At 39.3% G+C, this 23,594-nt stretch overlaps 1 protein-coding gene across 1 annotated transcript in view; it reads right to left on the minus strand.

Moving 5' to 3' along the window:
* fbxl16 (F-box and leucine-rich repeat protein 16) overlaps positions 1-23,594 on the minus strand; it is a 95,387-nt gene that overhangs the window by 15,166 nt on the left and 56,627 nt on the right. Inside the window, exons 5-6 of the mRNA XM_041778298.1 lie at positions 13,073-13,157; positions 11,133-11,196 (exon numbers count right to left, since the gene is read on the minus strand). Of these exons, the coding sequence (XP_041634232.1) occupies positions 11,133-11,196; positions 13,073-13,157 (149 nt within the window). The remainder of the gene's footprint in view (positions 1-11,132; positions 11,197-13,072; positions 13,158-23,594) is intronic.

Consider the following 23,594-nt stretch of genomic DNA (forward strand, 5'->3'; position numbering starts at 1 on the left):
ACATCCACTACAGCTCAGAGGATTAAATGGGCTTGCGCTGCAAAGATACAGCGGTTGTTGAGGTGACAGGAGACTTTTATTGCCTTTGCACCTCCTCTCACTGACTCCAACCTGTGTTCATCTGTAAGGTGAGTCACAACAGACCATTTATTGACTGGATTCTGATGATTTCCACCCTTTATTGAGGAAAAATGTGAACAAACTGCTGCGCTGTTTAAAGTAGTTTAGTTTTCTTACGATGACGTCATAAAGCTGATTCAACGCTCTGTTCCGTATCCGAGCGTGGTTGCATTCACATCTCATCCGAACTGTGCCAGAGTCCACTTGAATCGCGCCCGAGACCACCTCCCCAAGTGGGCCCAGGCCTGGTGCCCAGGCGTGGTTCGTTTGCATTCACACTACTGAAACAAGACTTTGGGCTCAAGTGCACTTGGATCCGGGACCGGGCCCCTGGTGTGAAAGCCATCTAACTCCCCTTAACTATCACATATATGTAGCTCCACATAGCTCCCATTTTTGCTCCTTTTTTACCATTTTGGTTGCCATTTCTCACCCATTGAAGCCACCTGTTGCAATTAAATACCACTCCTCTTTTTTTGACTGTTTTTGCCACTTTATGCCATTTTGGCCCTTTTTCACCACTTTTCACCTATTTCAGCTACCTTTTGCTACTAAATTCCACTTGTTTTCAATTTTTTGCCCATTTTTGCCACTCTTGACTGCTTTTTGCCTATTTGAGTCACTTTTCACTCATTTTCTTGCCCATTTGTCACCTATTAATGTCACCTATAACTCATTTTGTTGTCACTTCTCACCCATTGTCTGCTACTTTCTGACCCCTTTTCCACTTTTCCTCCCCATTCTCACCCCTTTTCACCTATTTTTGTTGCTTTTGGCCATTTTTGCCACCTTTAACTTACTGTTATTGTACTTCAAGCTGTTTTTGCTTCATAACTTAGACTGTGGTTCTTGCAAAGGTATTTTTCAACAATTTGGCTTAGGGTTAAGTACCACTGCTGTGAGTGTTATCTCCACCATCTTGAGAACCATCTCACACTCCATCAGCTTTTAGACACGATTGGCTGTTTTGTCAGTGAAGCAGCATTCAGTTTTTTTTCAAAAATATTTTCTAGCCTTTATTTTTTCACATTTATCAAAAAATTAGATACTGCACTCTTCAGCTTTGATGCTATTTTCAGCCATTTTTTATGCTATTTAGCTGATTTATGCTACTTTCAGGGATTTTTATGCTATTTCCATCTATTTATATAAGCTTAGCTTTTGTATGCTATTTTAGAGATTTTTCATGCTATTTCCAGCTATTTCTATGCTATTTCCACCTATTTTATTCTATTTCAGAGAAATGTTCATGCTATTTCCAGCTATTTTTATGCTGTTTAGCTTTTTTAATGCTATTTCAGAGATTTTTCATGCAATTTTCAGCTATTTTTATGCAATTAAGCTATCTTATGTTATTTTCTGGGATTTTTCATGCTATTTTCAGCAAATTTTTTGCCTTTCAGCAATTTTCAACAGTTCTTTCACAATTGAGCTCTCAGCATCCCTACACAATTTCAGCTGAAATTGCAATTTTGATCTAGTTTGAGCTTTGACATCACTATCATTCTTTGATTCAGCTGCAGTGTTATGGGTAGGCCTTATAGGCCTGTGTCCACCCTAAAAGTTTTGGAGATGATACACTTTGCTTGCTTATATTTTCATATAATATAAACATTTAAATGCCATTTAAACCTAAAATACAGTTTCCTTTTAAAACACACGGATATATGATGTCAGGTGTGAAGTCATAACTAATTATATCAGGACATTATGCTTGTAAAACTAGCACAGGTACGCTCATGCGCACACATGTCTCAGATCATCTGATGATCCATTAGGGACAGAGAGAGAAACACGCATGGGAAGGAGAGGGGTTTAAGTCTAACAGGTTAAAGTCAGAAAATGTCCGAAGGTTTTATAACCACCTCTTTTTCATCAGCCTCGACCAGTGAATCACACTGCACCTGCTGAGAGTCACATGCAATTTACATAACTGGATTAACGTTTCTTAATGATGCAACAAAAATGTACAAACATATGAGAACAGCCACCATTAGTGCTGAATGTCCCTGTCTGATCTGAATGTCTTTACATTTTTTCTTTAAGTCCAAATCAAACTGATACCACCATTCTCTGCTCTTTTCCCATTGATGCACTCTCTCTCCCTCTTACACTCTCTTTCCATGATCAAACTGAATAATAATTCATCCTAATCATCAAGGAGGTGGAATTTTGTAACAGAAGTCATAGAACAGTCATCTGAGAATTTATTTATGCCTTTAGCTTAGCAGAAAAATGAAATAGTATATACACATTTCTTCTTCATTGGTACAAAACTGCATGCTTTACTAGCACCAATAATTAATGATTCGTTAGATACCTCAGAAACAAGTGGCTGTCTCTATCAGAGGTTAAATGATTCAAAAATCTCCAGCAATTTCTTTAAATAGTAGGCTAGAGGACTGTTCTATATAAAAGGGGGGGCAGTTTAAGTTTTAAATCAACAGGTTCATCAAGAATCTGGCGGCCCTATCATAAGTTTCAATCCTGGCACTGTGCCTGGATTGATTAATATTAATAAATATTCTATAATTTTTTTTATTATTATTTCATCATTTCCTTTTCATCAAACATACAATCATCATTTCACCTTCACATTTGCTTTTCTTTAATCTTTATACTCATCTTTTAGAGTAAAGAATAACGTGAAATTGTTTACCAAGGATAGTCAGCAGCAGCAGCAGCATGAGGCAGAGAGACTTTGGTTAGAGCTGGACTCCAGATCCCAGGGTCCACTGGGGCATAATGTCAACAGGAAGTGGAGCCAGAAGCCAGTAGATACACCCGGGTTAGTCCAACAGAGACAGAGGAAATAGTGTTATATCAAGGAAAATATCATAGCAATAATATAGTGCAAATTTCAATTGAGGAGAGAAGGCAGATAGAGACAAACCTGCATGCGGAGCGGAGTGTCACTTTTCCGCGTGCACCCTGGATTGTTCAAAGGACTAGCAGACATCAGCGGAGTTTAATCATGTTATTGAAGTTTCTGATGAAGACAGCCAGCTGAACTTCAGATGTATCAGGCAGGTAGATCATCCAGGATTGAGCATTCAACAGTCTTTAGCGTGTAAAACGGAGATCACAGCTGGACACAGGACCGTTTCAATTATCACGCGCCAGGATGTATTAATACCTCACCTGAAGAAAGTGCTTTACTCTGGGTCAAAGATGTGACAGATAACAGCCAACGCAGCTTAAAGGTAAACTTATCTGTGGTTTATAAAGATAGCTGGAATTGAAGGGAAGAGCACAGTGTTGATCCAGGCGCAGCGATTTGCAGCTTTAATATCCCACTAGTTTAGGAGGATGTGAGTCATGTGATTTGATTAAGATGCATGTCAGGTGTAAATGATTATGCTTGAGATTACTGACAGAAACAGCTCGCAGGCCTTGTTTTCATTTATTGAGTGATTTACTTACTCACTTATTATTATTAGTTTAATATGCCATCAGTCAGTGTACTTTCTCCCTCTGTCACAGCTTTGTTGCATTATCCTGATATCTACAAATCTTTACATTCATCTACATATCAAAATATATGACTCATAAGCTCCCAACTCATTTCCAACTATAGTTTTCTGATAATTCCAACTATTACTCATACCCAACCAGAAGAGCTAACCATCTGCATGCCCCTCAGTGTCGCACCTCTAGAGCACAGTACTTGATTAGATATAGAGGTGTTGCACTATGGAACACCTATTCACACCTCCTAATAACAACATCCTCCCTGAAGGCATTCAAAAAACGCTTAATAAATACATTGATACATTGAGTTATCGACCATCCCTACTCTTGCATTTATTATCTATAGCTAACATCTACTGCAAATCAGAATAGTAATAATAAAGAAAATTACAGCACTAGTGTAGCGAAAGGAAAAAAAAATCTAGCTCACTCTCTTTTTCTTAGAAGACTGCCCTTTCCTGAGCCTTCAGGAGGTCTACCTTTTTTTCTACAGCCCAAGTAAGTTAATAAGTTGGTATTTGAAAGTCTTTATGTTGGGGTGAGTTCATGGAAAAGATGTTGGGAAACATATCCATTCATGCATTTACTAAAATACAAATGTACTTTATATAGTATCAAAAAAATTATATATACAGTGCTTAACAAATTTATTAGACCACCTGTCTCAGAGACCATCCAGCATCATTAAGTGCTTTAATGCAGACTCATTCATTTTCAGTGAGCTCTCCATGTTTTACCATTTTGAACAGGAATGAGGAATTTCAAACTGGATTCACCTTTTTATACCCAAATTTGAGCCGGCTCACAGGCTTCTCTGAGAAGTCAGACAATAATCAAGCGTAACATTCAACCACTAAAACTATTTTTTTTTTTTTGTTCAGGAATGCAAGTAAATAACTATAATTTGGCATGTAGTCAAGAAATAATAATGTGCTGTATTATTTTTTCAGTTTATTGTAAAGCAGTAAATTTGAAAATTCATTGATTGCAATAATAATTGTATTTTAGCATCAAAAATATTGTTTTGGTTAAAGAGCTTCTACATACTGGTGTATTAAACATTGCAGAAACATAAAAAAATGATTTTGGTAATTACCAATGCTGTTAATTTAGGGCAGCTGTGGCATAAACCTTACTTTGGGTGGTGGTCTAATAAATTTGTTAAGCACTATATATATATATATATAGTATAATAACTAATTTCTTTCTTCTTTCATGCTTTCCAAATAAAAGCAGTTTATTTCTGCCTGCCGTTGATATTTCTCTGTGTCTGAAAACAGTCTATAGCAGTGGTACTCAACCTTATTCTACCCAAGAGCCATATTGTCTTTAAATACTTTAGAGTGAGAGCCACATTTCAAAACTGGGGATGTAAGAAAGATCCATAGATCAACTGATCCATAGTTGAAATAAAATGAAACAGTGAATTGGTGGATTGTTGTGTAGTTAAATGGGATGCAATAGGCCACATTAAGATGTCTACATAGAGTCAGAAGAAAGGATATGTTACTGATAATGAGCATATACTTTTCATTTATGTAAGTTCCACCTGGTCTAATGAAGTGATAAAATTTTAGTTTGAGCTCTGAGATGCTTTTAAAAGAGCCAATGACTTATGGTTAGCTATTTGGGTATTTGTAACTCACACTGGGACATTTACTGTAGTTCTGGCTCTGTTTAACTTAAAAGAGATGCTTTCTTTTTTCCAATCATTATTATTGCTTTTAGCTAGAGGCCTCATATTGGTCTTGCCCTGGGCCACCCTGCCTTTTTCTGCTTTGGTTTCCTGTTTCTGCTGTTTTGACAGTATCTATTATCAGCAGTGCAATAAAGATCAAATAAAACACTAACGTTGGGACAATAATTAGTAACTGATATTACGTCACATCAACATGTGATTTGTGTGTGTGTGACGCTCGCTGATGATGACATATATCGCAATGATCATCAGAAAATACAATACATTGATCAATGAGCCAGCCTACAATCAGTAGGCGATTTGTTTTTTTTTAACAAGGGGGATGCACCTTGTTACCACCACCACCACCACCACCACCAGTCGCGGTCAGTCGTGCTGTCTCAGGTGGACCTCATTAAAACGTTTTGCCTGTGAGATATCATGGTGCTTTCAAGTGCAAGTCAGAAATCTAACTCAGGTTGTTTAAAATGGGACAGTTTATATTTTTTGTTATATTCCTTTGTAGAAATGCAGACTTTTGCCATACCTTATTGTTCTTTTATTACTGGAGCATTTTTAAAACAATGACAGACATAGCAAAGCACAATCATATATTCCAGTTTTCACAATTCCATAAAATACCAAAATCAAATTGTTAGCAGTAGTTGTTATCAGAAAATCACAGCATATTCTTGTGCTGGGGGTCTCTAGGTATCCCCCTGATTTTCTGTTATTTTACTGTAACATTTTTAATAATTAGATGTTAAAATCATAACAAAGTCCCATTCATTTCTACACTGGCATATTAAAATATATATATTTATATTTCAGCAGATTAATGTGAAAACAGTCTACACCAGCAGTACTCAACCTTATTCTACCCAGGAGCCACATTGTCTTAAAAATACTTCTGCAAGAGCCACAATCCAAAACTGGGGATGTGAGGATCAATCTATCCATGGTTGAAATGAAACAGTGAATTGGTGGATAATTGTGTTGTTAAATGGGATGAAATAGGCTACATAAAAATGTCTGTATGTTGTCAGAAGAAAGGATATTTCACTGATGATAAGCATGTTTTTATTTATGTAAGTTCCACCTGGACTAAAGTCTTTTTAAAATATCAGAATGTGCTGACTTAGAGCTATAAGAAGCTGTTCAAAGAGCTAATGAATTATGGGTGTCTGTTTGGGTATTTATATTTAATATTTGGACTTTTACTGTAGTTCTGTGACTCTGTTAACTTAAAGTTATCCTTTCTAATTTTTTTCCCTCTCATTATTATTGCTTTTAGCTAAAGGGGAGGGTCCCCATATTGGTCTTTGCCCTGGGCCTCCAAATGGCTAAAACCGGCCCTGCCTCACACCTGCAGCTCCCCCTCACAAACCGTTCTGCCAGTTTGTTGCTTTCATTTTTCCATTTTTCTGTCTCTGCCCTTTGACAGTATTTATCAGTACATTTAATATCAAATAAAACACCCACGTTTGGACAAGTTTTACTCAATTTTACATTATTTCAAAATGTGATCTGTGTGTGTTTGACTTGTTGATGATGATGCGCATCGTTAAAGTCATCATCAAACACAAGTATGGTAGAGCAGGAAGTGACTGAAGAAATGTGTTAAAACGAGGGCTTTAGAAGCTTCACTTTGAACACAAGACAGCACACCTTTATTAATTTCTTTTACGCACGTTTCTCCATCCAGCGCGCATCCGACGATAATAATACACAAGTTTTCATTTGAATTTGGCAGTTAAAGTCTGTCACCTTTGGGTGGACTTAGATTTATTGGTATGACTTATTGCAAAGAGTCTTTACTGTTGACAGTTTTCACCTTTATAGAGGATTTTGGGAGGATTTTTTAATAGTGAGCCTTAAAAGAGCCGCAACTGGTCACTAAAGAGCCATATGCAGCTCGAGAGCCGCGGGTTGAGTAGACTATCACTGGCCTATAGTGTCAAACTCCAAGCTTCACTGTACACCAAGGAGGAGAGAGAGGGGGTGAGGCAGGGTAATGGCACAGCATCAGCGCACTGAACAGGCTGTGTATCCATGGGACAGTACAAGTTATGCTGGATGGGAATGCCGACGTGAAAACAGGGGGGGTAATTAAACAGTGGCGATCCGCTGCAGTTTAATACATAAACGGGAAACCCTGTAAAGGATCAATGAGCCAGACAGAACATACTCAACTAAGCATCCCTGCTCTGCCCTGACAGAGAGGGGATGGCAGGTTAACAAAGGGGACGCATTCTGGTCATTTTGCTAACAAGGGGGATGCCATCCCCCCTCATCCCCCCTCAAATCGCCTACTGATTACAATACAATACAATGCAATAACTTTATCTATCCCCAAAGGGAAATTCATTTGTCTGGAGTCTCATCTCTTTATGGTAGAATTATATAGTCTTATTGTTGATGGAATGAAAGATCTTTCTTTTCTATATCTTTCTGTCCTGTAGCGAAGAGAGAGGAGCCGTCCACCACCGTTGTTTCTTTGGTCATTTAGGAAGATATGAAGTGGATGATCCATGTTCCTCAGAATGGCCTCCATCTTCTTCACTGTGCATCTCTCCACTTCATCCTCCAATGGGTTCAACTTGATTTCGACCACAAAGCCAGCTTTTTTCACCAGTTTGTTCAGACGCCTTGCATCCTTGTGTTTTACACTGCCTCCCAAGCAGACTGTAGCATAAAACAGAACATTTGCCACCACAGACTGATAAAACATCTGCAGCATCTTACTGCAGATTTCTATTGATCGGAGTCTTCTCAGGCAAAAGAGGCGGCTCTGCCCCTTTTTGTAGCCGAAGTCTACGTTTTTAGACCAGTCCAACTTATTATCCAGGTGTACACCTAAATATTTATACGATGTCACCACCTCGATGTCCACGCCACAAGTGCTCACTGGTTGAAGAGGGGGTTTGGATTTGCGGATATCTATGATCATTTCCTTTGTCTTTGAGGTGTTGAGCAGGAGGCAGTTTTTGTGACTCCAGTCACTTGTTAATTTTTGATACATGCCACGATAGCAGTGTCATCCGAGTATTTCTGGATGTGGCAGGACTCAGTGCTGTATTTGAAGTCTGATGTATACAGTGTGAACAGGAATGGAGCCAAGACTATTCCTTTTGGAGCCCCTGTACTGCTCATTAATGTCCCAGAAACACAGTTCCCCAACCTGGCAAACTGTGGCCTTCCTGTCAGGTAATCTATAATCCAAGAAACACAGGAAGGATCCACTCCCATCTCCGTGAGCTTGTCTTTGAGTATGGTGGGTTGGATGGAGTTGAATGCATTTGGAAAATCAAAGAACATGATTCTCACATAAACACCAGGTTCCTCCAGATGAGACAGGGCACGGTGAAGCATGTAGAGGATTGCATCATCCACTCCAATGTGTTCTTTGTATGCAAACTGCAGGGAATCGAGTTTGTCTTTGACCTCAGGCCTCAGTAGGCATAGAATCAGCCACTCCAGAGTTTTCATCATGTGTGAAGTAAGAGCAATAGGTCTGTAGTCATTTAGTTCAGCCGGACATTTTATTTTTGGTACCGGTACAATACAGGATGTTTTCCACAGAGCAGGCATCCGCCCCAGCTGTAGACTCAGGTTGCAGATCCTGCGGAAAGGTTGACACAGTTGCACAGCACAGTCTTTAAGCAGCCTTGGGCACACACCATCTGGGCCAGCTGCCTTCCCGGAGCAAAGTCTCCCAAGCGCCAACCTCACTCCTGTCTCTGTGACAGAGAAGGGTACAGGTGCTAGAAGGGACGTGGCTGCAGCAGTAGAGATGTGTAGGAGACAGAGAAGGAGGAGCAGCAGTGGAAGTAGGTGTGTCCACAGTGTCAAATCTGTTGAAGAACAGGTTGAGTTCATCAGCTCTTTCCACATCACCCGCCATTGGCTGTCTTTCCTTTTTTTATTGCTGTGTCCAGAGATGGTACTGATTTCTCTCCACACATCACAGATGTCGCTGTGTTGAAGATTCCTCTCTATCCTCTTTTTTTGTATTCCAGCTTTGCCATCTTCAGTCTCCTCTTCAACTCGTTACTCAGTAAAACAATCAACCTGTCTGTCAATGTTCATACTGTCCTCATCTGTTTCCAGCAGCACATTCCAGTCTGTTGATTCAAAGCAGTCCCTTAGAGCTTCACTAGCTTGAGGAGTCCATCTTCTGATTTTGACTTTGGTTGCAGGCTGCCTCAGCACACAAGGTTTGTAACAGGTCTGCAGATAAACCAACTTATGATCTGACCTGCCCAGTCGTGGTAATGCAGTAGCTCTGTAAGCTCCTTTGACGTTGGCATACAGCAGGTCTAGGGTTTTGTTTTCTCTGGTAGGGCAGTTAACAAACTGTGTAAATCCAGTCAGGTGAGAGGAGAGGGTGACATGGTTGAAGTCTCCTGATATTATTACAAGTGCCTCAGGATGTTGAGTCTGTATCCTAGCAACAGTATCATGCAGAACATCACACGGAACCAAATCACTTGCCTTGGGTGGGTACTTTAATTATTGTTAGGGGTGCTGGGGAAAATTTAAGGGTGGCTTCAGCCCCAAAAGGAGCCTAACGACATCCACGGTCCAGTGTTTCTACAATAATGATAAACATTTTATGTGCCACAGCAATTTTGTCATGGCAGCAAAAACACTGTTTCACCTGAAAATTAGTATTTGTATCTATAAATTTCTCTTCAAAAACCTTTGGAAGTATTTAAGTGAGAAAATATCTGTTCAGTTCGAAAATATATAGCCTATATAATATAGCATGTCATTTTATATTGAATTTTGGGCAAAAATTCTACATACTGTACCGCTAAGAAAGTCGCAGATCCTTTCCAATAAGCCCATGTAACAACAAAACTTTTAGCATTTTGCATTACATATGACACACATTCTAAAGTTGCAGAGCAAGTATTTGGAGCTTTGGTCTGTCCTGAAAAGGAGGCGATGAAGTAAAACATAGTGGGATTATGTTACCAAAGTCTGTCACAAAAGATCAACATACAATTTTAAGGCTATGCAAGGATGTGCAGAAGTAGAGAACACCTGCTAAAAGTGTGGATTTAAGTCCTTCACTCAGGCTTTGTTACAACATCCCATCCTGTTTACATACTCTAGTTTATGGTCCTTTCAAGACAAGTCTTGATTGTGCAGGAGGAACCACTGCACCAGCTCTTACAGCCAACTATGTGAAAGTCAAACACACTTCATAATTCATAAACTTGAGGCATTGGTCTAAAATGCCTATATTGTTCTATTTGCACTTTTTATTTAATCTTTATTTTCATATTCATTTAAGATTTATTCTCAAATAAGTAATATATTTTATTTCAAATCAGGAGATATTAGACCTTTCATTTCTGTGTTGCTTTTCATTTAACCTTTTTTCCCTCTCTTTTGTCTCATGTTCAATGCACCACAGCTTTATCAGCTATCACAGGTTGTTCTAATTAACACTAGATGGAGTAAACAGTAAAATGCTTTACTGTCAGTTGAAATTAATTTTAAGAAAGCAAGAAACCTAGAATTATGATCCAGGACTTTATGTTGCTGCTTTCCAACAAACCAAACCCATACTGAACCATTACACCAAAACAAAGGTAAGGACCAAAACATGACCTCTGTTGCATTGCACCCATAGCCAAAGCTCATTCTAACCATTGCTCACTTTTGCTTTACAAGATTGTCTATAAAATGTTTCCTTTTTTGTTGAGGACATTGTTATCTTGGCTTGAGAACTCTTAATACGTGCAAGGCTATTCTTTACACATGGGGTTCATGCATCTCACTGTAAATGTAAAATATACAGGTCAGCCAACATTTAAATAGTTAAAGTGCCTTGATGGAGCAAAAACCATACCTGCAAGAGACAGTAGACGAAGACTCCTCATTCCAAACAAATGTTGCAGTCCAAAATCTTGCACCTGCAGTCACATACACAAAAACACACACACACAGACACACAGTTAAACACTGCTTTTACACACTGCATAGACCACTATGAGGAGGTGTACACTAGGAGATGTTGCTTCAGTCATTTGTCACTGATCACTCATAGATCCCAAAGCCAGTGTGGAATGCCCTGATTTACCATGTAACAACACCTGTCTTGCCTGTAGTGTACCAAACTGGGTTTCTTTTTATGATTCAAGAGAAAGGATCTCAAACTCAAATAGACTTGGGGCCTGCCATCATGAAGGAGGGTCACATCAATTTTCAAGTACCTTGTATCTAAAAATCTCTTTTTCCAGTATTCATATTTTTGGGACACTTAGACCTCTGCAAAAAGCTGTTTGTAAAACTTTTGATATGCATTTTTTTTTTTTTAATTCTGCTGACAACTTCTTTTGCTCTTCCATTAAAGTGAAGGGATTAAGGCACTGAAATCCAATGTTATGTACATTAAAAAAAGTGTCATTATCAACATTCAGCCTGAAAATAAGGCAAAATAAAATCATGCTGTGTAACTTGTTTCCATGTCTTTAGATGATTTCATAATTTTTTTGAAAGCGGTCTTATTGCCTACATTAAAAACAGGGGCTTAATTTACACAGAGGGGATCAGAGACACAGAGAATCCGATGAATACCATACCAGAACTATGCCCCGCCGGTAGCATGATAATTTCTTTTTTATTTAGAGTACTGCACAGGCTAGGGAAATTAAAAAGTTTTACATGAATCTTCAAAAGGCAACTATGTGAGCAAAGAAAGCAGGCAATGGTGAGGACGACAGCTCTATTTATCTACTTAGTTTTTTATGCATGAGCCACAAAAGAAAAGCATTTCTTCCAACAACAACAGTGAGTTAAGGATCATCTGACTTTATTTAAAATACTGTAACAATTTTAACCTCAGTTTTAAAGCTAAAGAGAAAAAGGTATCAAATGAATCTGCAGATTATAATGAACCTGCTGATACCAAACACGTAACACTAACTTACCGTCAAATGCACTAAATATCACTCTAAAAACTGGTGTTTTCTAACCAGGAAGTCAGATTTATTCTTTTTAAAGTCACATCACAATTTACCTATGTTGATGGAATTATGAATATAATTCTTTATGTGCAAAGCAGGTATGATCCTGATCTGAATATCTGATTCAGAAAATACATTACTGGGACTCGCACTCACCTTTCTTCAAAGAAAGTAATTTTTCAATGTCTTATTTCTGCCAGGTTACCTTTTTCCTTTCATCACTGATTTCAGATTTTTGATATTCTCAGACAGTGCTCTGGTACTCCTGAGCTGCACTGCGCTGGCAGATGCTCCACATGCACATGCTTACATGATCAAGTGGTAGTGAAAGACATCTTGTCTCTGTCCAGCATGGGCGGTTCAGAATCTACACAGAATGATTAACAAGTAAGTAATAAGGAGTGCTGCTTAAAATGAAAATGTTAGCCGATGTGCTCTCTTACTCAGTGTGTGCCAGTGACAGGCTCTTAATTTGGAGTTTGGACGGCAGTTGCCATTTCCTTTTACTGGTACGTAGTTCTAGAGTGTACCAACCTACTTTTTACCGCAGTTATTTTGCATTTTCATCAATTTATTCTAAATTTTTACTTCACTTTAACCATATGACAAATCCAAAAACTTTATAAAAGGTTCACTAGAAGCGAGTCTAATAACCTGATCCCATGCATTCTACCTTCACACTCACATAATGCGCCACAAGTCCTTGGCTGTTGATACAGTAAAGATGTCATCTATGTAGAAATAAGTGCCTTCCACTCCATACAGAAGACATTGTGTGCAGAATGACACAGTGTGTTTTTAAGTGTTTGTGTGTGTGGTTTACCTGACAGCACCAGCGCAGATAGAGGCTCCGTAATGATGACATGGTTGACAAGTAGCCTAAGCCGGTGTCTGTGATGCGCACACACCTACAAGTAGACACAGTGTTCACATTTGAAAATGTTTATTAAGCATAAGCATAACCCAACATGTTTTAGCAGACAAATATTTATGAATCCTATTAAATTGTCAGATTTGCTTACAAAGGGTTGTCTTAGGCAACTGTCTATCCATACAGGCAGTTGCCTAAGACCCCACGATTCCTTCCTACTCTAAGGGGCACTTGTGTGAGCATGAACATTTTGAATGAATTCCTAACTTCTGTTAACTTATCTGGCCTCCCTCTCTGTATAGCTTGACTAAGCTCCTCTTTTTCTCTGTCACTCTCTATACATGTACACACACCAACTCACTTTGCATCCCATGACGGAGCAAACAGAGGTGAGATGTGAGAATTCAGACTCTGGTTAAAAATAAAGAAATGGTGTCTTCTGGTTGTCCAAAAATAGCTAAGGGGATTAGACAGTAAGACCTTAAGTGGTCGGAAAATGTTTTCAAATTACAAAATGTATTTAACAAAAAAATTAACAATATTTTATAAGTGTACTGTTTAAATATACTAGAATTCTTTAATCTATGCATACAGACAGACTGGCAGCTGCAGGTAATGAGAGAGGAAGAAGGGATCAGCAGGCACAAGAGGCAAACAGTGCAGAGACTAGGCTGATAGAGTTGTATCTGAAGAATTTTATTTAAAACAGCACTGCATTAGTACAAAAAACCTTTAGTGCTAATGCAGTGCTAACTAGGGATGCAAAGAAATCTCGCAAAACTGAAATATCACAAGATTTATTGTTGAGGTTAAAAATGTCTCACAACATAATTGGCTGCACAGATGAGCCCCAGCTCCCATTAGGTAGTCCAATTTAACAGGAAATTTTCTCTGCTATTGTTTTTGACACAGTGAGATTGTTTGTGTCAGCTAATAAAAAAAGGGAGCACAGCTGATCTGCTGTGGCTGGTTCAAGCTGGGAGTGATCCAAGGATGTAATCATCAGCTGTACCCATGAAGAGTCAGAATGAAAGGGGTACAGTGCATATATGAGCACATGTTCTATGGCAGGGACGACATATGAAATGATTTTCACACATCTATCAGCAGCTGACATGTAGAAATCAAAAACTTTATTTAAGTAATGTAACAGCTTGCTGTGTACTGTTGTAAACTTAAAAAAAAAAAAAAAACTGCCACAAAGTGATTTCTTTGCTCCAAAACAGATTTCTTTTAGTGTATATTATGTTGATGATCCCCAATATAGGCCTTGGATGAGAGATACTATTATTTCAATGATGCAACTTTGTATATTTCAGTCTGTTATTCTCTGATTTTCTATTATCTTTATTATTTCTGGAATCATAGCAATGAGACTTGAGGTAATGAGGATATGACACTTTTACATGCATGGATATCTCAAGTTTTTTTTTTAAATGCATGTTTGAGTCATGATTGAAAAAGAAATAAACTATATGTAAATAGTGATATTCATTGCAAGAGCACAGTTAAAACTTTTTAAAATTGACTGCAGTCTTCGTATTTAATGACTAACTTGCATTGGAGACAAATATTCAGTCATATATTCTGTATTGAGAATTACAAAAGGGAAAAAATCTTGTGTCATATTTTTCTCATAAGCCTAAATTTTGTCTAGTGTCATCTAATCTCCTGAGCTGTCTGTCACACCCCTAGTGCTAACATTAATGCTTATAACATTCTCTTGAGCTCTCGAAGGAGCAACGTGGAAAATCATGTATAAGAAGCCCAGAGTGAATGAAATAGCAGTGAATAATCCAAAATTTCCCCTTTAAAATGGTAACAGAAATGCAGAGTTAATCCTATTTGCAATCAATACTGAATTATAGTGCATTCAGGGAGAAGTCAGACCCCCATCGCTTTTTTTTTTTCTTTTTCAATTTTGTCATGTTGCAGCCTGATACTACAGTGGAAAGAAAAACATTTTTATTCTCACTGATCTACACTCAGTAATCCATCATGACAAAGTGAAAGGAGAATTTTAGAAATCTTTGCAAATTGAAATAATCTCAAGAATGGGAGGGTTTACAAGATAAGATGGCAAAAATTTACACAGTACAAGATACTTCACAAATATTATTTCACACCTGTTAAGATAATTAAAACAATACAGGAGTGGCTCATGGTACCTGTGCCTAAACCTATTCAGCTCTGTCTCTTGGTAGACAGGTCATGTTTACCTAACATCTCGTCTTAACCAGCATTTGCTCTGGCTCTTACGGGCTTTACCTTGGCTGCTAGAGTCAACCTCCAGAACTGGAAAAGCCAACTTAGACATGAATATCGAGAGTGGGTTAAGATAATGACAGAAAATGCATCCCATGAGTTTCTGATAGCCAATTGCGTAACCACAAAGAATCATATTTGCATGTCTGGGCTCAGTTTAAAGGGATACTTCAACATTTTGGCAAATTTGCCCATTGCCATTATTCCTGTAGTCTTACTAATAGGTTTGTTACCTTTAGTTGTAAGTGCAAGCTAATTTTAGATCGGCGGGACGGAGATACTAGCTGCTCTGCCAACGCTATGGAGTCTTATGGTATCCCGGCTTTCCCTCATCAAATTCATCAAAAACACAATCCAACAACTCCAAAATGCTCTCGTGGACAAGTTGTGACCTGACCAAATTCGAAAGGCTGGATCAGAAAGGGAGGGAGTGAACAAATAGTAATTAAGTATTGGGGTATGCACACCAAATACCTTCCTAAACTGGATCCAAATCATCAATGTGTTTGTTACAACTGGGTTTGATATAAACTGTTTGGCTGAAACAGGTAGCGAGGAACAAACTATAGACCAAAGTGAGCAAGGTGAGGAGGAGACCTCAAAATCAACCCACTGGGGCTGTTCGTCTGATACTTTGCATTAGTCCCAGAAAAAAAGCTTATTGATGTTTCAAGCCCAATAGTAGTAGCGAAAGTTGGGAAGCACTAGCCCACCTTTGTTTTTCAGAAGTTGGAGGACAGACCGGCCAATCTGGGGACGCTTATTCCCACATAAGAAAGAGCTTATTAATTGGGTCAAATTAGTAAAAAAAGATTTCTTTATAAAAATAGGAATAGGCTGAAAAAGACAAAGAAATTGGGGTAAAATTTTGATTTTTATTAGATTAACATGTCCACTTAAACAAAGTAGGAGGGAGGACCACCTAGCAAATTCCGATTTAGATTGTTGTAATAGTGGAGTGAAAGTTTTGTCTTTTGAAAAGTTCTGAGAATGACTTTGTCACTTGGATTCCGAGATATCTAAAGCCAGCTGTAGCTGTCCTAAAAGGGAATAGATTTTGAGGAAGAAGGTCCGCTGTTTGATTTATGGGAAGATAGTCGCTTTTTCCAAGGTTAATTTTTTAGCCAGAATACTTTCCAAATTTCTCTAATATATTTAGAATTATGGGAAGACTAGTGGTTGAGTTAGAGAGTACAATGAAAGGTCGTCGGCATACAATGAAAGTTTATGAGTAGTCCCGTGACGTACAATGCCTTCAAATCTAATTTTGCTCCGAAGCCCTATGGCTAGGGGCTCAATTGCTAACGCAAATAGCAAGGGGGACAGGGGGCAGCCCTGTCGGGTACCTCTGTAAAGTGAAAATGTTTTTGACCTAGTACCATTGGCATTGACTGAGGCTACTGGGGAGACATAAAGTAATTTAATCCAGGCTATAAAATCAGGGCAAAGGCCGAATTTGTTAAGAATATAAAATAAATACCTCCACTCTACATGATCGAACGCTTTTTCAGCATCTCAAGACAATACAATCTCAGGAGAGTTTGTAGAGGGAGCAAAAAGAATATTGAGTAGCCTTCTGGTATTAGAGAACGAGCGCCTGCCCGAAATGAAGCTGGTTTGGTCAGAGTTAACATGATTGGCATAACCCTCTGGAGGCTCCTCGCCAGGATTTTGGCAAGTATATTAAAGTCAACATTCAATAAAGAAATGGGTCTATAACTACTACACATAAGCGGACCTAATCCTTTTTTAAAAGTAGAGTAATTGATGCTTCTTATACAGTTGGGGGCAGCTGTCCTTTATTAAAGGCGTCGTTAAATACTCTGACTAAAACTGGGGCAAGAACTGAAGAATAAGTTTTAAAAAATTCAGAGGTATAGCCGTCAGGCCCTGGCGATTTGTTACTCTGTAAAGATTCTATTGCTTCTTGAATTTCAAAAGTCATCACTGGTGCACCTAAATCAGCTGATACAGCCTCATCTACCTGAGGGTATACCAGCAAATCGAAGGGGTTAGAGTGATCCCAGTCACTTGACGTAGCTTCAGATGAATATAACCTGGAATAATAATTTGAGAAAGCATTACTAATTTGAGAAGGAACTGCCGTAGTATCCCCTGAGGGTAGCTTTATCTCAGGGATAAGTCTGGACATGCTTACCGCTCATGCCTGATATGCAAGAAGTTTTCCTGCCTTATCCCCTTGCTTGAAAAAACGTTGCTTTTTATACTGCAGCTGTCTCTCCACTTTCCCTGTTGCCAGTGTATCGCATTGAGATTGGAGGTGTAACCGTTTTTTGAACAGTGTGTCAGAAGGATCAGACGCGTACTCGGCATCCACTTTAAAAAAAATTTTCTCTGACATTTCTCTGATTTTAGACCATTTTAATTTTTTAAAGTTAGAGACAAGCGAAATTATTTGTCCACACAGGTAAGCTTTAAAGGACTCCCAAAGCACATTACTCCCAATATCAGGCATGTCATTGATCTCAAAGAAAAAATTTATTTATGAGGCAACAAAATCTTTAAATGTAGGTTCTGATAGCAAGTGTGAGTTGAATCTCCAGAATACAATGGGTGCCTTGCCAACGCGGAAAATTAATGTTTATGGAAGTTGGAGCATGGTCCGCGAGATAACTATGCTATAGTATTCACAATAAAGTATATCATGAAGCAATCTACTGTCAAGTAAAAAGAAATCAATACGTGTATACATATGATGAACATGCGAGAAACAAGAAAAGGTTTTGCTGGATGGAAACTTGGACCTCCAAGGGTTGACTTAACCTAATTGCTCTGTGTGAAACCTTAGGGCACTGGCTGATTTCGATACGGCAGTTTGTTTTTTAGATGACCTATCAAGTACTGTATCTTGAACCTGATTGAGATCTCCTCCAATAATTCATGGTGATCAGCAAGCTTAGGAATATCAGAGAAAAACTTTGAAATTTGTCATCGTCCCAGATTGGAGCATACACTAATGCAAGGACCACGGGAGTGTTCTGAAGCCTACCTGAAACTATAATGTACCGCCCATTAGGATCTGATATAGTTTAAATGCAATATCCCTGTGTATAATGATGGCTGCTCCCCGGGCCCTCTCTGAAAACCTTGAGTGGAAATAGTGGCCCAGCCATGGTTTTTCAATGCGAGAGATCTCTGATGTGCGAAGGTGTGTTCTTGCAAAAAGCACATGTCCCCTCTAAGCTCCTGTAGATGTGAGATTACCTTATTAGCTTTAGTGGCATTATTCATCCCCTTAATGTTCCAGGAGATGAAACGGATATTTCTGCCGCTCAATTGCATTGTCCAAGCGTTTCATTATACCAACTTTGCCCTGGAGGGAGGGGGGACACACATACACATACAAAAAAAAAAAAAAGTCCCTAGTCCACATGGGAACATAAGCCTCGCATATCTCCTTGGATACTATACTTCCTGATCCTTGACCTTTAAACCTCTTGTCCCATAATAGTAAGGATGCCCCAAACCTCCCCATAAACAGATACAACTTTCTAGCAGCCTATGAGAAACCCCAAGAATGAGGCATAGTGAGTCATCGAACCACTAAACTTGGTCATATATACCTCAGAACAGCAGCAAAAGTAGGAGTAAAAGCTGCAGTTAGTTACCCTTAAGTGTTAAGTAAAACAAAGAATTAGAAAACAGGCGCTGGGCAGAATACTCAGCTTCATACAAGAAGTGTATGCATATGTAGATTACAGTAAAAATAAAATATAAAATAAAAAAGTGCAGGTGACTTAGCCTTCAAGGTTAGCTCCACAGTAAAATAGAGCAAAACTACGTGTAAGTCCCCTAAGCCTAAAACAAAAAGCAAAGAGTGGAGATATAGAGTAAAATTTCGTAGTTTCAAATCAAAAATTATTCAGCTAAGTGCCAGTAGTGACCAGTTACGACAGGGGAGCTACTCAGATCACATAACATTATTTAGCATATATCACGCAGAGCAAGTGGCTCCTGCTTTAAAGAAAAAATAAAAGTCTGAGTGAAAAAGTCCAACCAGTAAAACTCAATGAGCCATAATGAAATCAAGTGGTTATCATTTAAACGATGCCAAGAAACAGTAGCATTATAGTGCAAATCAAACTACATAAAGCATAAACTTTCAAAACAAAGTTAGCTTCGTTCGAAATGTAGCGATAGCTGTTTCGAGTTAGCTTCACAGCCACTAGGCCGAGTGCTCGTTAAAGGGTTAGCTTCATCCGTACAGGCCCTATTAAGTGTTTTTAGCTGCAAGGTAGTCTTTAGCCTCCTTAACCGATGACAACTGTACTTTGCCCCCATCTTTGGTCGTGATGATCAGCCTGGCTGGGTAGCGGAGAGTAGGTCTTAATCCCCGCTTGTAGAGTAGCACCATCACCTCACGGTATGCAGCTCACTGTTCCATCACCTACGACGTGAAGTCCTTGAACACGGCCATGGGCTTCCCTTGGTATTGTAGGTCGGCTCTCCTTTTCTGCGCTTCGCGAAGAACTTTATCTTTGGTTTAGTAGTTGTGGATCCGGATAATGACGGGCCTCGACTTCTCCCCTTGCTTGGGTTTGGGAGCCAGGGATCGGTGGGCGCGATCCAGCTCAGGAGGGGCAGGGAGGGTGTCCTCACCCAGGAGTAGTGGTCAGTAGTGAGGCAAAAAGTCAGTTGGTCGAGGGCCCTAAATCGATTTGGGAAGTCCGATAATGCAAATATTGTTGCGGCGACCAGGTCCACTGCTTTAGCTTTTAGCTTTTCATTGCTAGCTGTTAGCTCTGTACACAAAGCCTCCAGAAATAGTAGATGTGCTGTCCGTGGCCACTCACAGTGTTTTGTATAGTGTCCATTTAGCATTTAGGGCTGAAAAGGCGGTCTTGAATTCTGCTGCTAGGTCTGCCTTATGGGTTTCCAGCAGGCTAGTTAGAGCGGCCTTGCTAACTTCACTGGAGTCTGACTCTCTCGGCGTTGAAACTTCCCTTCTAGATGATCTGCCGTATTTGTTTGCCTTATTTTGAGTTGTCGCGAAGACACAGTTTTAAAGCTGAAGTATTAGTTAAAGAAGGGGGGAAATAAAGGGGGGTTTAAGAAAATAATAATGAAAAAAGTTCGGGAGCACGAGGTAAAGACTCCTACTCCTCATCCACCATGACCGGAAGTCCAGAAGCATTGTTTAAAGACATGGCAGGTGACTGATGTCCCGCTGTGGTAAAACCCTTGGTTGTGCAGGAATTAAGCAAATGCTGCAGACGTTAACTGTGAACCACTGTCTGTGACAATGATCTCTGGGTTGCAATGATGACTGAAAATGGATGTCAGGAATGGAATGATGTTGTCAGTGGTGACAGCATGTGAGAACACAACCTCAGGCCATTTAGATGACTAGTCAGCCAGTTTTATGGCAGGGGTTGCAGTTTCAAAGGGTTTAAAAATGTTGAGAACGAGACATCAGCACTCAAAAAAATGTCCCTTTAAAAAGTTTTACTGAGTTTTACATGGTCTTCTTCAGCAATCGTTGTGCCTTGCTTCAATAAAGCTGCTTAAAAGGACATTTTTTGAGTGCTGGCATCTTGTTTCCCAATAAGTTTTTTTGTTGTGCACCTTGGAAAGTTTATTGTTTGAAGGGTACTCCTTTTTTGCTTTCTCTACACTGTTGAGACCACCCACTAAACATTGTGGGTGGTCTCAACCACCCACAATAGCCAGTCATATAAAATGTCTTTTGATCTGAAAGTTACTTCATCAATATCATATGATGTCTTTGCGGGGATTTATGAAATTTAATTCATAGACATAGATCCAATGAATTTTCCCCATTTTTATGCAATATTGATCATATAGCCTATTGCAGCCAGCTCTAATGGGGGCTTCAATCGTAGAATGTTTTGCAGGTCATTTGTCTACTAATGAGACTTTGACATGTCCTGCGAAGCATTCTGAGATCTAACATCTAAAATTTTGACACTGAAATGAAGAAATACATGTTTAAGTCTTACTTCCTGCACTGTGATCCTTAAGTTGTGTCAGTAAAATGTTTTTCTTTTCCTTTTTTTTTTCATTTTGTTCCCAACAGCTGCAGCAACTAGCTCATGGAACATACATGGACCATAAGGACAGAGTCCATGAAGTTCTCCAATGGCCTGCTTCAACATGCAGGGGAAGAAGGACAAAACATTACTCAAGAATACAAAAACTATCAAGCAATACAAGATGCTGTACTGGATTCACTTGGAGGGAAAAGAAGATGCTGTCTGAACACATGCAGCCAAACATCTAAGTGTGATTCAGCGAAAAAGAGGGGATGGAGTCATGCAATTTGATAACACGGCAACTGAGAACTTCATAAGGACACATGCTTCAGAGCATTTAAAGCATGCGCCACAAAGAAGTGGAGGAGGGAGGTTCACAGACAGTAGCTGGGTTTCCATTACAGTTTTTTGCAAAATAAAAGTGATATTTCTTAAATTTCGATTAAATACTGTTGCGCTTTGAATGCGTTTCCATTGAAGGGAGTTTTGGGCGTAGGGCTTGCAATTCTCGTAAAATCTCATCTCGCGTGAATCCGCTGCAGGGAAGCTTGACGCTCAAAACCTGTTGCATGTTGGTACGGTTTTGGTTACATCTACAGCGTTTGCCTTGATAATGTTGAACAAAAGACAAAGGCAACGGATGATAGTTCAGAGGTAAAGTCCATATGTGTGGCAAAAGCCATGTATAAGGGTAGAAGTATGATGTTAAGAAAAGTCTCGTCTCTTCTTCTGTCCACACGAACCGCGCCATGTTGTCTCGGAGTGACTGGCCATGTGACACTGTACATCACGTCCTGTGACTTGTAAATGCGGAAAAAGTGTTTCCATTCCACTTTTGGGATATACTTCTATAATGAAACGCCTGAAAAACCTCCTCATGAAAGCGTAAAAACTTTTTAGCGATATTCTAGGGTTTTTTCGAAATTCAGGTGTTTCCATTACCAGTTTTTTTATTGCACTATTTCGATTTTGTGCATTTCCAAGTGAAGAGTAGAAAAGACGTCCATGGACGTCATTAATGGGCGTCTTCTGGAGTAACAGTCTGCACCTTCAGGGGACCAAAATTAGATGTTCAAAAATGACGTAGAAAAGACGTCTATGGACATCATTAATGGATGTTCATTAGACGTCAGAAAAAAGATGTCGTCTGGAGTAACAGTCTGCACCTTCAGGGGATCAAAATTAGATGTTCAAAACTGACGTTGAAAAGACGTCGTTTGAACGTGTCTTTGCTCAGTGGGCAAGTTTCTTCCATGGCCCATCAGGCAGTGGGACTGTTTGCACAAGAGCAGGATGAGGGTTTTGGATTTCATTTGAAGTTTTTTCAAAAACTCCAAGTGGGCTTTCATGTATTTTGGACAGAGGGGAGGGTTCCGTCAAGACACTGCCATACCAGCCAGATAAGTGGAGGACCGCAGTGATGGTTGTCTTTCTAAAACTTTGTCTCATCTCCATACAGGATTTCTGGAGGTCAGTCAGAGTGACCATCAGGTTCTTGGTCACCTCTCTCACTAAGGTCCATCTTTCCTGTTTGCTTAGTATGGCCAGGGGACCAGCTCTTGGAAAGTTGTGGTTGTGCCAAATGTCTTCCAATTCAGAATTATGGAGGCCACTGTGCTCTTAGGAACTTCCAGTGTGGCATAACTTACTTGCTGCCTCCCCTAGATCTGTGCTTTGCAACGGTCCTGTCTGCAGGCAGTTCCTTTAGACTCATGGCTTGGTTTTTGCTCTGATATGCATTGTCGTCTGTGAGGCCTTCTTTAGAGAGGTGTGTGCCTTTCCAAATCATGGTCAATCAATTTCATTTACCACTGGTGAACTCAAATCAAAGTGTAGAAACATCTCAGCAAAGACTGAGAGAAATGAGAAGAGATTGAGCAAAATTTCAAGTGTTTTTGCAAAGGGTCTGAATACTTACTGTTTGCCAATGTGATATTTCAGTTTTGTCTATGTCATAAATTTGTGAAAAAAACTAATTTTGTTTTCAGTTTGTCAGGATGGGGGTACTGAGTGTAGATTAACAAGAAACAAAATTCCACTGTAGCACAGTGACATATCACCATTTTTAATTATTACTTTAATTTAAAATAAAGTGCAACAACTAATATCAAAACAGAGCTTTTTATTTAAAAAAAATGATGGGGAAGAAACCTCTAGACTCCCTACTGAGTTCAGATCTAATAGGCCCAGTGATG

Source organism: Cheilinus undulatus, linkage group 21, assembly GCF_018320785.1.
Source record: "Cheilinus undulatus linkage group 21, ASM1832078v1, whole genome shotgun sequence".
Lineage (NCBI taxonomy): Eukaryota > Metazoa > Chordata > Actinopteri > Labriformes > Labridae > Cheilinus > Cheilinus undulatus.